At 38.0% G+C, this 15570-nt stretch overlaps 1 protein-coding gene across 1 annotated transcript in view; it reads right to left on the reverse strand.

The window, feature by feature from the left end:
* The window catches only part of SPHKAP (SPHK1 interactor, AKAP domain containing), a 97824-nt gene that overhangs the window by 45839 nt on the left and 36415 nt on the right, over nucleotides 1-15570 (reverse strand). The window contains exon 3 of the mRNA XM_023759486.1: nucleotides 12592-12705. Coding sequence (XP_023615254.1) covers nucleotides 12592-12705 — 114 coding nt within the window. The remainder of the gene's footprint in view (nucleotides 1-12591; nucleotides 12706-15570) is intronic.

The raw sequence follows: 15570 nt of genomic DNA on the forward strand, positions 1-15570 counted from the left end.
TGCCCCACGCAGCTTGCTGTTCAGGCATTTGGTCATCCCTCCCTACCCCTCCCTGCCAGCCTTGTTGCCCCACACAGCCTGCGGTTCGGGCGTTCTTTAACTGGGATGGTGTCCTGGACAATTTGCATATTCATCTGCTATTAGTATAGATATGCAAACTGTAACATGGGGAGCTAGAAATCTGGGAAAGTAGAGGTACTTCATTTCATAGGCTCTATTAAAATGATCTTGATTTAGTGACTGACAGGTCCTCCTGGGGGCTAAGCCAGCCAGCCATCAGACAGGCCATCTAGCAGCCAGCCAGGCAGATGGACAGACAGTCATAGAGAGACACTACCACTCAGTCTTCTCTTTGAGGGCCTCTCCTCCAGAGCTGTGAGTGAATTTTATTCCAAATAGGGCTTCACACCTTCAAATGAGCATTACCCTTTTCTCTGTTTGTATAGTGGGAGAAAGGTAAGATTTCATTTGAAAAAAGATTTCTGCTGTTTGAGAATAAAAGACTTTGAGGCAGGGCATACTCAGAGGCTGCATATGAATTATTTACAAATGTACATGCATAGCACTGAAATGTCAGTATTCGTTATTAAATACCAGGAGATGGGTATATGAATTTCTCTTTGGGACCAAACAAACTTTAAAAGTAGCAACTAAAGCAGGCTAGAATAGGTCAGGACTAATATTTTGAGCACCTTAACATTTATGTTCAGATGTTCTTTAGTTATCTGTAGTAAATCTTTGTTATCATTTACAGTTTCAAACATCTCACACTTCTGGCTTTTTAGGTTTTATTCCTTTGGATTTTAATATTATTATGGATTTCATTTTTAAGGAATGAAATGAAAATCAATCACCAGATAACTATGAAGTAGTTGAATTCTGGTGTTAAAATCATGTAACTCTTGAAGTTCTTTTGTTCAGAGATGCTTTAGGATCTTTCTTTAATGTAAATATTAAACCTGGTGGGTGATTATTTGTATTTGCCTTTGGTTGTGTTTCCATACCTGCTTAGAATTCTCTCCATCTTTGTCCAATTACTGTTTTTCTAGTTTTCATGCTACAACTTAAAAGAAAATCAAATCTTCTCAAGAATCTCCTTTGGATGTTTCGCTTTGTCCATCACCTCCTCTGACATAGCTCTTCCCTCTCCTATGATTCCCTCCCTTCTCTCATTTGTGTCTTTGGTGACAGCATATCACACTGAATTGGAGTTGAGTGTGAATCTCCCCCTATCTCCACCCCCACCCAACTCTGCAGAGCACCCTGTGGACACAACTTGCCTAGCTTTTTAAAAATTACTTCTTAAAATATTTTAATTTATTTTTTACAGATAATATGGTCATTATAATAAGCAAAACAAAATAATAAAAGATATTAAAGATGAAACTGATAAACTCTCCTACTATCCAATAACCACACAATTGTGATAATAAATTTTTTTATTATGCTTTCCACATTTTTCTCCAAATAAATATATATCTACATGTCTATAGATTTGGATTTCTATCTCTCTACTACCTAAATCTATCATCTATTAATATGTATATGCGTGTACACAAATACAAGAATTTTGTGTGGGAGTAACAGAATATTAGTATGTATATTGCAACAGGGTTTTTCCACACAGACATCCGTATCTCTTACTAAATAAATTTTTCCTAAATTTGCATACACACACTATAGTTCTCAATAAATGGGATCATAATACATGTTGGGTTTTCTATCCACAACATATGAAAGTGTATTTGGGGGGATGGTGAAAGTAGGCTAAGAGAAAATTTAGTCTTTACGTTATTTTTTTACAACTTAATTGACCCTACTCTTTTCTCTGTCATTTTCATATAAAATCTCTATTCCTTCCATAAACTGATTTTATGATAATAATTTAACATATGATATATATCATTGTGTATGTGTATGTACAAATAACTATGTATCTACATATAGATTGGGAATTTGGACATTGCTTTATAAATACCTTTCTTTATATTTGACTTTTCTTATTCAACATTACATTTTGGAAATTCCTCCAAGTGTAGTGATATAGCCCCAACACTGTCTTTACAATGACTCCCTCCCATTTCATGGCTGGAGGTGGTGTAATTTATCCAACCAGTTTATTAATGGGAATCACTTTGCTTCCAGGATTTTTGATTTGTTTGTTTCTGTTGAAGAATGCCATGTATAGATTCTTATTTTCAGTTATTTTATGGATTCAGTTTCAAAAGTGGGATTTCAGGGTTGAAGGGCATAGTAATTTCAATTTTAACAAATGCTTTGGTTTCCTCTCTACACAGGTTTGAATGGTTTAAATATCCACCAGCAATATGTGCAAGCATCCTTTTCCTTATATCCATATCAGTAATATTAATGATCTAATTAATGTACTGATTAACATGCAGAAGGGGCTAACCCATGGCATAAATAAACAGAAGCCTGATGCTCCTAAGACCTCCACATGGAATGTATTCCCCAGATTTTCAGCTGTGCAACAATGCTCTCCAAATTAAATTAACATGCCAACAATCATATAATTTCTGGGCACTGTGAACTGTTCAGTCAACACCACATTGTCACTCCACTTTATCTGTTAGGAGACAAACCTACTTCCCTCTGGACCATGTGGACTGATCCATACCTCAGCCCTTCTGTGAGTGGGTTTGATAAATTCTACTTTAGCAGTTACTCTTAACATCATCTAACATTTTTTTTAAGATAATAAAGTTAGTGACTTTGGGTCTGAAGTTAGCAGTGATGCATGCCATGAGGTAGACCAAGGAACCATTCCCAATGACCTGTGGTTAATTTAGGAGAGAACTACTCTATGAATTATTAATGACAATGTTAAGAAATTTTTAAAAACAATCAAAGCAGCTTCAAAGTTTAGCTTGCAAAAATCACCACGCAGGTGGACATGGATAAACTTCTGGAGATTGACTTCAAGGTCAACTGGACTCCTATTCCCTATAACCTAAGTCAAGCAATTGTCAGCACTAAGGCAGGTTGTATTTTTTGATAATTTGAAAAGGGGTGTTAATAATGCAAAAGTTTCTATAAATATATGCCATGATTCAAAAGTGTATTTAAATACAAAATTATTCTATAACGGAGTTAATTGATATAATTTCAGATACATCATCTGTGCTCTATATTAATGCCCCTGAGAAAACTAATCTTGAATTATTTGAAGTCTTTCAGAAGCCCCCTGCCCCCCATAGTATAGGACTTTGCCTTTTATTTGAGTTTGCTTGCCTTCTTTCTTTTTCTCCTTTCTACCTTTCTTCTCTTCTTTTTTTCCTTTTCACCTTCCTTTCTCCTTCCTTCTTTCTCTTTCTCTTCTTCTCAACATATATTCCTGCCAATTCAGTTTCTGTTCAGCATAAAATAACCAATTTATCAAAGAAAAATGAGGTCATTCTATTCCAAAGCCAAGAAAAACTTAACTTTAAGAGGTCAGAGACTATGTCTATTTTAGTTGCCATTATAGTAAAATGACTATTAAGGTAAAAAGAACATAATTATGGAAGAAAATTCAAATTACAGAATATCATCACAAAATTGAAACTCAACATGAAGGGGTTTTTATAATGCTTACATTTTTTTTTCTTTTGTGCCATGAATGTAGTGATCTTTCAGTACATGGTCTCTGGATTTACACAGATGTGTCTGTTAATCAGACTTAGGGCTCAGATGTGCACCTATCTGTCCCTGTCAACTTACTTCCTGAAATGAAAGGCCCAGAAATAACAGAATGTATCCTCTAATCACACACTCTTTGAATTACCAAGGACTTGCTTTTCTTTTCTATAGAACTGACAAGCGTTGATTCTCTTTCTGACTTGCAAACCACACATCAGATATTTCTCAACCACCATGACCATGGCTTTTGTGATTTCTGGAAGATTGTGATTAACAGACTACAGTAAAATGGGATGGCAAATTAGGGTTTACAGGACTAAAAATACTGTTAGTAATCACAGCTTGGAGAACAAAAGCTGGATTTAAGCAGGAAGCAATATTGTTCTAAAAGATGCCAGATTTTTAGAGGAAAAAGAAAAAGGCAGTATACCTGTCTAATTCTCAGATCGAAGTCAGGGGAAAATGCTATGAAACATGTAATTTCTTAGAACACGTGGAGTAGTTAAATTAGAAGAAGCTAAGAGGCAAAGCAGAAAAAGGATGAAACAAGACTGAGAGAGTTTGTGGAAAATTGTTGTGGAAATGAATTGTCCATTCATTTCACATTCTCATATATTCATACATGAATATTGTTTATTATAAATTAGTCAAGTTTTCTTGGGTTTTATTTTCAAACAAATGATGTGATGACAATTTTCATGCGCCAGAGGAAGCCATTATTTCTGTAACATCTTAAATGTCTTGTGGAGCTTCATTTTAGGCAATCCTCTAAAATGTTCACTGTTGATTAACTTTGAAAAGTGCTTTCATAAACTAAAAAACAAAACAGACTTTTCCTAAGCATGGTAAGCCTCCCTTCAGTTTCCGGGCACATGAACAGGGCTCGAGTCCATTTTTTGGCTTTTATTTTTTCAAAGAACTTCTCTTTAGATAAAGGGAGCTCTGCCTATATGAAGAGTGAGAATGGATTATGACAAACAGAGGAAAAAGGGCATCTTTGAAGACACATTTAGTGAAGGAAGAAAAATAGTCAATGAAACTGAGCTGTCATAAGAATAGCTTGAAGCTTGTGGCCTTGATTGATGAATTCCCTTCACGGTTACTAAGGTAAACCCAAAATACACCCCTGGTTCTTTTACTTCTTCGGTATTTCAGACAATGTGTTTCACAGACCAAACATCAGAACAATAGCAGACTGCTGAGCAACAGAACGCCTTGTTGAAGGTCACTGTAAAAAAAATAAAGGCCCCCAAATTATGCTGTTCTCACTAATTAGGCAAAATATCACTTTCTTCCAACACTGCACTGTCAACAAGAATATATAAGTGTTTGAAAAGAGTCTTAACATTGGAAGGAACTTTTGAGTTCACAGAGACCAAGCCACTGAGGAATATGTCATGATAAATGACTAACCTTAATTTTAATATAAATTATTTTAGCTTGCACCTACCTTATTTGACTTATCCATGCTATCAGACAAAAATTGCAGTAACCAGAGAGTCTTCTTTGGTACAGATATATCTATTGATGAATTTACAGTTGACAATACTTGAAAATTATGGTGGTTTCAACATTACATGACTACATTCTCTTGTAGGCTGATAATGTGATTGTGTGGGAACAAATGAGTGACATAAATAGACGATTGGGTCTGCTAAGCAATTATAAAATGACTCAGTTTTAGCTATCTCTCATTTAGCATCCTCTGTCTGACCTCCTTTAATGTCTACATAGCTTCCAGCTAAAACTATATTGCAACTCAATTCACTTAATCAAAGGAAATATTTTGCAAGTAATTTATTTTGTGGGCTTATTTTCAAATACATTCCTGAAAAAAAAATCTTTAAAAATCAATGCTGTTTAATCAGTTTTCAAGGCTGCTCTGGACATGAATGACACCTGTTAAATGTTTTAGAATAAAATGAACAAAAGCATCTTCTGAAGTTGGACTCCATGTATTACAAAGAACTCCATTTTTTCCCCTAGGGAAAATATTAGCTCTCTCAACAAAATATTCACTTTTCAACTTTATACAAAAATGAGGTGCTCTTCTTCAGGGGTATTAGGAGTTTTAACTTTCATGACAGAATGCCAACTCTACCTGTCAAAAAGGCTGAACGCTAAAGGATATTAAGCTACCTTTCATGGGAGATATAAGCTTCCTGACTCTCCAGTTACAAACCTAGCCTGGGTCACAAACTCAAGGTACCAGAGTGAAATGGCCTGGAAAGAAGAAACTATGGAGAGTTCCAGGTTTGGGACGAAGGTGAGGAGCTCTAGTGAAACTAGCAAAGCTGGCAAAAACTATAATCGCAAATATTTTAATTCTCTAGAAAGTGTCTAGAGAGTGAAAATATACAGAATATGAAGAAGCATTTTCCAGGAAAATCTACTGAAATTCAGAATGGAGTCTGTGGTATTTATAGCACACCTCACTTCCTGTTTTCCACTGCCTCCACTCCCCACAGCTCAGCTGGAGAGAAACTCCATTTGGACTCCCCTGCCTGCAGCTCACAGACAAAGGTTACTGATCACTTAGAGTCAGAGGCTGCCAGCATTTCTCATCCCCTCCAACTCCAAATTGAAGAGGCTGAATTCCTGGAGAGGGAGGCCAGGAAGTCGAGGGCTTCTTTCCTCCATCGAGGCCCTATTCAGATGCGACCCCAGATGTGACAGACCAAGAATCCATGAACACTCTCATTTCCACTTACTTACAGAGCAGATGCTCCTCACTGGGAGGACAGCCAAGAAAACCAGAGGCTACTCACTACCCAGTGCATAGGGCTCAGAAGGTTTGCCAGGAGGAGAGGTTCTCTATAAGAGAAGAGCTCAGAAACTCTCCCCAAAGGACTAAGATTATTTGAAACAGAGTTTAGGGAAGTTCAAGCCTAAGGGCACTCTTAGAAACAAGAGCTCCTCTTAATTAAGAGCAGTAAACTAAAACACAGACCAGCTAATTCAGAGAGAGAACAAGAAGGCATAGCTAAGAAGAGCCTTCAATGGGTCAGAACAAAATCCAAAACTGGTTTTAAAAAAGACACCTGCCTAAATGTAATGGGAGCAGAGTACTGAGCTTTGTTAAAGGCAATAGAGCAACCAGCTAGTAAACAGTGGAGTCAAATAGGCAGGGCTGTAAGACCCAATGAAGCGAAAGAAAGATCAGGGAATGACACAGTCAAAGGGAGCCTTGCTAAGACCAGTGTCTTCCTCAGTGACTGTGCACAGGCCCAAGGCCGGGCATCTCTGAGGAGTGGTGAAAGGCTTAACCTGTGAGGGGGAAATAGACTTCACTAAAACAAGCTGGCCAGATTTAAAAAAAATAAATTAAAGTATCAAACAAAATAAGCTAAGGAGAAGGGGGAAGGGGAACCAGTTTCCAGAGTTGCTACGTTATCTAAATGTCCAGTTTTCTGAGCTTCTAAGATGCAGAGAATATTTGTTCATTTTTTTCATGCAGTTCAGAGATTCTGGAAGAGTAGTCCACATAGTATAAAACCCCGTCAATGCCAGCTGGATGAATAAATGCAGGCATTGCCACTGGAGATGACCAAGGGCTATGTTACTTTGGCTCAGTGGTACAGACATATATCTTAATAACATGTATACCTATTGATACTATAACAAGATATTTATAACATATAACCTCACAGTAATTTATTTAAAAAATTTAAAATCTGACAGTAATTTAAATATGAACATGTGACAATCTTAAATTCACTAAAAACAACCGAAAAGCTAAATACCTTAAAACTTTTCAATAATACCAAATTAGGGTTTTCAGCATGGATTAGTAATGCAAATCTTTTATGCCTCAAATAAAAATAATTCTACAATGTAGAAATTGTATCTTTTATTGCATTTTAATAAAATTATTATATTGAGGGAAGGTTTTACTGGGATACTGAAAAAGTGCTGTATTCAATGAACTAGAAGCTGATGAATTTGGGCTTTAGAGCTGGCCTTGCTACTAATTTACTCTGTAGCCTTGAGCAAGCCTTCCCTGCATTGCTATTTTGTTTTCTCACCTGAAAAGTGAGTGAAATGGGCAATATATCTTCTTGGGTTTATTCCAGCTCTTGGCTTCTGTAATTTCACGAATAGAAGTTCAGTGAGCTTGGCAGAAAAGAGAATACTAGTGCATTCTGTCTGTTTAGCATATGGCATAAATGCTCACCAAGTGATATTTGACCTTGGTGCTACCACTAGGTTCTGGCAAATGACTGGAGCATGGGTGCTGCTGGCATCTGTGGAGCAGAGGCCAGGGATGCTGCTAAATATCCTTCAATGCACAGGACAGCCCTTCGAAAAGAATCATCTGGCCTAATACAACATAGTGTCCAAGGTTGAGATACCCTGCTTTAGAAGAATTCATCCTGGGTGTCTAGTTAAACTACCCGAGCCACTGCTGACTTAGGCTGTCTGATTAATGGTTCTATTAAAACTAGAGGCTGAAATTTGTGCAAGAGTAGGCCTTCCTTCCCCCTGCTGCTGACACCGGCTTCCCTCTGGCATCCGGGCTTCCCTTGCAGCCCTGGCTTCGTCCAGAAGGATGGAAGGACATCCAGAAGGACATCTGGTCTAATTAGCATATTATGTTTTTATTATTATAGATAATGATAAGGCATCATTTAGCAAGGGGAAAACTTCCTGCACCCGTTTCAGCCGTTCAGGTGCTTCTGCCAAGTACATTGAATGCTTCCAGGTTCTGCAATTACATTAATTCCATCATTACAGATGCTATGGACCAGCGGACGGGCGGAGTACTATCTGGAATAGTAAGTGAGGGTTGTCTCTGCTCTCAAAAAGAGTGTACTATCCAAGCATGAAAAGCAGAAATTCTGCTTTTAGCACTATCTCATTTCCTAAGAAACTTCTAGGGTGAGCATGTCTCACTGTTACAAAAGAAAGAAATAATACTCTTAACTAAAAAACAGACATTCCACAGTGGTCATTAGCCAGGTCCATTTTTAAATTTCTTCTTCTTCTTTATTTATTTACTAGAGGCCCGGTGCACAAAATTCGTTCACTTGGGGGGGGAGGGGATCCCTCAGCCCGGCCTGCACTCTCTCACAGTCTGGGAGCCCTGGAGGGATATCTGACTGCCAGGCTAGGTCCGATCCCCATGGGGAGCAGGCCTAAGCCGGCAGTCGGACATCCTTAGCGCTGCTGTGGAGGCAGGACAGGCTACCACCACCGCCCCTGTGCTCGCCAGCCATGAGCCCAACTTCTGGCTGAGCAGCGCTCCCCCTGTGGGAGTGCACTGACCACCAGGGGCAGCTCATGTGTTGAGCATCTTTTCCCTGGTGGTCAGTGCGCATGATAGGGACCAGTCGTTCCGCCATCAGGCCGTAACCGGCTCTCTGACATCTCCTGAGGGGTCCCGAATTGTGAGAGGGTGCAGGCCAGACCAAGAGACCTGACTGGTGCATGATAGAGGCCGGGGAGGGAAATGGGAGGTTGGCCAGCTGGGGAGGGGCCATGGGAGGTCTCCAGGGCATGTCTGGCCCATCTCGCTCAGTCCCGATTGGCCGGACCCCAGCAGCAACCTAACCTACCTGTAGGAGAATCTGCCCCCTGGTGGTCAGTGCACATCATAGCGAGCAGTTGAGTGACCTTAGCATATCATTAGTATATTACGCTTTGATTGGTTGAATGTCCGACTGGACACTTAGCATATTAGGCTTTTATTATATAGGGTGCTTCAACCTGAGACTCTAAGTTGTGAAAAAAAATGCTATCACTTTTAACTAGTTTTCCTGGGAGTTTGAGAGAACTGATTAAGAAAGACATGTTAATGCAAACAAATAATTCTACTAAAAAGAAATCAAAATTATGTAGCCAAATTCCTTAAAGCTTAAAGGTATTTTAATGAGAAACTTTGTTTGTTGTCGGTTTTTCTTGACAGACTTTCCACTCAGAGGAAAATTACAATAATAGCAGGAATTGTATGAAATTTGAAACTCAAAGCTAGTCTGAGCTATTTAATAATGCGTTCTGTCAAAATAAATTTTAAAACAGTTGAGAAATGGTATGAACACCCAGGTTTAAAAGTACACTCAGATCTATTCACCCGACTATATTTATTGTGGCAAAAATCTCAAGACCCATAAATACTTCATTACGTATTTGACTCAGGCTTAGGTGCTTAAATAATAAGCTCTTACTTTGGGGGCTGGGGGCTGGGACATGGAGATTACTAGATGAGCACTTATCAGAGTACCCACATTTCCTTTAAAAAAATAATCAGGTTAAAAAAACACCCAGAAGGCTAGCATACAATTTTCTTTTCAGAATGGCAAATCAGAAAGAATATAAAATTATATAGCTGTATAGGAGAATGCTATTTAGTTAAAAGATAAGCACAGTTTTTCTATTTGCTACCTTTTGAAAAACTGTTAAGTGTGACATTCAGGGGGCTCCTGACTTCCTGGCGGATAGTCCCCATTTGGCATACTTGTCATATTCTGACTGCTTCAAACTGCTCTTCACTAAGACTTCTCATTTCAGCTGGGAAATGAATGCAGCTCCCTATCAAAATAATGACTAAAAATCACTGTTTGATGCTTAAGAAAAAACAGCCATACTGAGCCCCACACGCAACACCCTGAAAGCTTTCCAAGCCTGAGATTGTCCGTCAATAAAATTCTTAAGTGGCATATTGAACTCAGAAACCTTGATTCACTGAGGTACCTAGTTCTAAGACACAGCAAATTCATAAACTGTACTTGTAGCTCAGTAGAATGAGTACCAAGTCAATCAAAATTAAATATGAAAAACTTGGCCACTAATGTGGATCAGGAAGAAATGAGTGAAAGAAGCAATGGTTCATGTACAACAGAGTGCCCCAGAGTTGTGAACAGAATACAAAGCAATAAAATATGGGACAACATTGCTACAGGTTCCTCGGATTCTGCTGTGATTATTTGTAAGTAGGTTTAGATTTGGGATGATTTTATGAAACTAAGTTTTTAAAAGTTAAACTTTAATAATGATGATATTATTGTAAAATACAGTTCTTTTGTGGGAGAATTTTTTGAAAAGGAATTAAGTACCTTTCCCTTGACTCTTTGGACTACTCCTGTGTGGCTATTTTGATCAAGTTTTCTTACACCCTGTCCTGGTCAGCCATCTTTATAGTTCACCTCTATTTCTCCTTTGTTAATAACTGCCCCTTAGCAACACCCAACTATAGACTCTGTTTCTTCTTCCCATCCTAGAAATCTGGTCCAAATGAGAAAAAGAGAAAGGAATTATAAGTCAAGAAACTGACCATGGGATACTTTTTGAGAGATCAGAGCTAATTGGTCAAAGGGATCCTGAAATTTAGGTTTAGAATCATGGACAATTTTTAACATTTGTGTCAGTTTCATTGATTGTGAACTATTGTGGGGAAACAAATCTTCTACTATGCCTTTCATGTGTGCTTAGATGTTTCCCCTTTTGGAAAGAATAGGAAGAACCACAAAGACAGGATGAATCAGCTCAACCTCACTGAGTCATCTGACACTAGAAAGGGCCAAAGAACTAAGAAAGGAAGTCAGATAGTTTTAAGTCCAAATTTGAGTCCATTGGGATTGGTGGAGGAGATTTTCTTTCACCTAGGAGGGTTCGATGGTCATCTTAAATTTGGCTATAAATTTAGCATTTCTAATTGTAGATCAGCGATCCAGATTCCAAAAACATAAAGTGTAGAGAAGACCTCTTTGCCCTCCACTAGACAGACTTTTGTGCCCCAACTTCAGATGGGAGACTTCTTAATACAGGAGCTGCTTGGATGACAACTTTGACCAAAGTATAGCTGACATCGTTCACGCTCCATTTCTCTCCATTTACAATTTATAACTGTGTAATTAGAGATCAGTATCGGCTAATGCCCGAATTTTCCAACTCATCTCAGAACTGAATTTGCAGGGAAGGTATCACTATTAATTACTTTCCACCTAATCCTTTTTGTTTACCCCAAAGATTTTTAGCCAGCAACTAGGATTCTTGACAAGGGATCAAATCCCCAAAGTAGCAGATTCAAATCATTTGCCCAAACCAAGAGATCAAATTAAGTCTGTTGAATGGACTCCGCTTTCCTTGTGCTGTGAGGCTCTGCATTGTGAAATGTTTTACATCCTCTATCTGCCAGTTCTTCTGGTTCTGCTCATTATATATAAAAACTTCTCCATCCCATTTTCAGCTTTTTTTTTTCTTTTAGCAGAAGTGCTGGCATGCATCTTACCTCCAGGAATAGCTCAGAGCTAATGCTCTCAACTTAGTCATGAGAATTACATTGCTTTCCTTTTGGAAAATGCTTTCCCCCGATCTCTGTAATCATGACCCTATAAGAGCTCGGCGGTTTCAATTCAAATGAAACATAGAGCCTTGTAGGACATAGAGGAAGGAGCATATTATACAACAACCGTAGGTACTCACATTCTAAGCCGTAAGAACATCTCTTCCCTTGAAAAGGAAGGTTTTGTATATAAAGCTTAATTCCAGTATATTAAAACTCATGCCTGTACACTTCTTGGGTTGAAAAGGTTTTCAAACAATGACTGTAACTTATAAAAATGGTACAGAAATGTTACACAATTTTCATGATGGGAAATAACCCACTAGCAGGAGTTATACAATATATTGAAAAGAATCCTAGAGAGCTCCTGCATGGCCTGTTATTTCTCATCATACAATTCTGTTTCTGAATCTTTTTCTCTGTCAGCTTTGAAATATAAACATGGTTTTTCCTTTCTCGATCACTGATCAGATTAATTAACCTGTTGAAATGAGCAGAATTGGAATAGAGAAGTGAGCTCTGTGCATTTTATTAAGAGTCCATATTAACCAGTACGGATTTTCCAGAGGAGACCTCATCTTTAATGAATTAGGAGACTCCTATTCTGAGCACGAGTCCCTGAGCCGGATTCCCTGCTTTCTCGGACCATATCCCGGGTTGTATCTACTTACGGAAGCGCAAGCTGTGTCTTCGGACTTGTCTTCCACGAACCCAATCTGGCAGGGTGTCCTCTGATTCTGCAACCAGTAGTCTGTAGACTCGAGCAGGCTATTGCTGCAAAGCACCTGAGGGAACCGAGAAACCTTCTCAGTACTATTCTGCAAGGCGTTCTGTAAACATGCAGCTCTTTTCTGAGGAAACTTGATGTTTCCTTTTCCTTAGAGTCTCTGGATGTTAGAAAAATAAACTTGCAGGAAAATAGTACCTCTAGACTGTGTAAAATACCCAAGCAGGAATTGATGTTAGAGGAACACGTTGAAATTGATGTTAATACTGATGCTTCCTCTCTCATCAAATCCAGCATCTGAAAACGACGATGCATGTGTGACTTGTGCATAATTTGCAGTCAGATGCTTATTGTGGGGAATGGTGCAATGGGCAATGGAGATCAAACTTTGTTTTAGTGTAAGTGTTCTTTCACTAAATATTTTCAATTAAAAAAAATGGAATGTTTTTCCTTTCGGTGCAATGTTGCTACTGAAATGATCATTCTTCAGTCCTTCAGCTTTGCTAACTTATCTGTGAAATAGGGCACCATCCTTCTAGAACACCTATGGTACTATTTTGTTTAAAAATGATCAGGAATGAGTACAGTGCCTCACAACCATCATTTTCCCATTTAGAAATAGTATGCTAATACAACGCACACTTGAATACATGATTTAACAAAACCAAATATGCTTTACAAATACCTTATTCCTGGGCTTGGATTAAAGTAAGGAATAAAAATTGTATTTCTTAGCCAAAACATTTTGAAGATGCAATCTCATAAATAATCATTAGATTCAATTTCTTCCATGTCTAAATACTACCTAAATATTTTATAAGATGTTCTCATCTTGTGTAAGATTTCCGATGGTCTCCTGGTACCCTTTATTTTATTAGGATACATGTCTGCTAATGTTTGACAAGTACCTTTATTTCAGCAATATAACAGATTTAGTTTGGTTAATGCCAGAAAAATAGAATGACACTTCAATTACATTTCATTTGTGCAACAAAGGGTTGTCATTCTGTAAAGATAAAAATATACTAACTTTTGTCTCTGAAGAGAGAGCTAACCAAATATATATCTGACACATTTTCTATAACATTTTTTGTTTTAGCCAAGTGATGTTATTGCCTTTAAATCTTTCCCCACTCAATGTTTATTATTACCTAGAGATGACAAATTTTCATCATTCTTTTCCAGAACAGTGTAGAGAGACACGTTGTGTATGAGCAGGTAGTTGAAAGATGAACTTGGGTTGTCACTACAGACTGAAGCTGGCACTAGAACTCAGCTCGCTTACAGGTTTTACCTCAATTGTGATTCTCAAAGTGTGAGCTTGGACCTGAGGAGGTCCCTGAGATCTTTCAGAGGCTCCAGTGGTGAAATGATTTTTATACTAATAGTAAGGTGTTATTTTCCCTTTTAACTTTCGTGGTCTCATGAGGACTTGGTGGGGCTTTTCAGATTCCACATGTCCTGTGATAGTGCAACAGAATGAATGCAGAAGCAAACCTCCTTAACTCTTCTCACTAAAATGTTTTGTTTTGGAAAACAAACATATTACAAAAAATGTGTGTTCACATGTAATGTGCTTATTTATTATTCTATTACCATTATTTTTTAGATAAATAAGTTGTTTTTTAAGTGGTATTATTATTTAAAGTTAAATAAGTAATTAAACATAAGCAATCTTTTAGCTTTAATTTATACTATATAATACAGAAGTATCAATCAATATACCCCTATAAACAAAAGTTTTGTGATATCTCCAATACATTTTTTTAGAGTGCAAAGATATTTTGATTCCAAAAAAAAATTGAGAACTATTGCCCTAGGTCAGTGGTTGGCAAACTGCGGCCCCTTGAGTGTGGCTCTTCCACAAAATACCACGTGCGGGCGCGCACGTACAGTGGGATTGAAACTTCGTGGCCACACTCAAGGGGCCAAAGAGCCACATGTGGCTCGCGAGCTGCAGTTTGCCAACCACTGCCCTAGGTTAATTTATTTAAAGTAAGAAATAGGCTCTCAGTTCCCCTCCCCACTACCATTCCCTTTTATTTCCAGCATAAAGTAGAGTTGGAGAGCATGAGCATAGGTGGGCTAACTGGGTTGAAAACCTAACATGCTTATGTGTAGCAGGATTAACTGGGGCAGCTGATGTAAATTCTGAGTTTCAGTTTCCACATCTGGAACAGAGCTAATAATGCCTCCTCCCACCCCCGCCCAGGTGGGATCACTGGGGTATTCAGTGAGTTGATAAGTCATGCAGACAGCAGGTTATCCTCTCAATACATGGTTTTCATTGTTACTATTTGAGACAGACTACAAAGGAAAATTGAAAGTTGGATGCCTTCACCTGAAATTAGTGGATTGAAAGCATTTCAGATGTGTGAAGACAATGTTTTTTTAGCAAATATTCTTATCAAAGGTGTCATTTTAGTTCTGCATTTTGTAGTATTAATCATTTTTACTATTTTATTTGCATGTTTAGAATGTGCTGGGAAATTGGCTAAATGTTCCTATACATACTAGCTTTAAATTTAATCCTCATTGCAATGCTATAAAGGAGAAATTATTGTAAAGGTTAGACTCTTCACAGAAATGGTTCTTTTGAATATGATCTTGAGGCTCAGAGATATTGGGGTTCCTGCCAAGTGCTCAGAGCCCAATTTTGGGTCTGGTTTTGAAGACACCAAGGCCTGTGAGTGAAGTCATGTAACAATGCTGCCTCCAATAACCCATACCAATGGGTCTAATTTGGGATGTGTTTCTGATAAGTTATGTGCATCTAATTTTCGTAAATATAAGTACATTTTCCTATGGACTTCCATTTTAAAGTTAGTTTTAATTAATGAAATGCTGAAGTGACATTTTTCCTTAAGAAGGAGAAACTTTCTGTGATGTAAATTGTAATTGAATTCATCCACTTGGCAAGTAT

This window comes from Myotis lucifugus, unplaced genomic scaffold (genome assembly GCF_000147115.1).
Source record: "Myotis lucifugus unplaced genomic scaffold, Myoluc2.0 scaffold_3, whole genome shotgun sequence".
Classification (NCBI taxonomy): Eukaryota; Metazoa; Chordata; class Mammalia; order Chiroptera; family Vespertilionidae; genus Myotis; species Myotis lucifugus.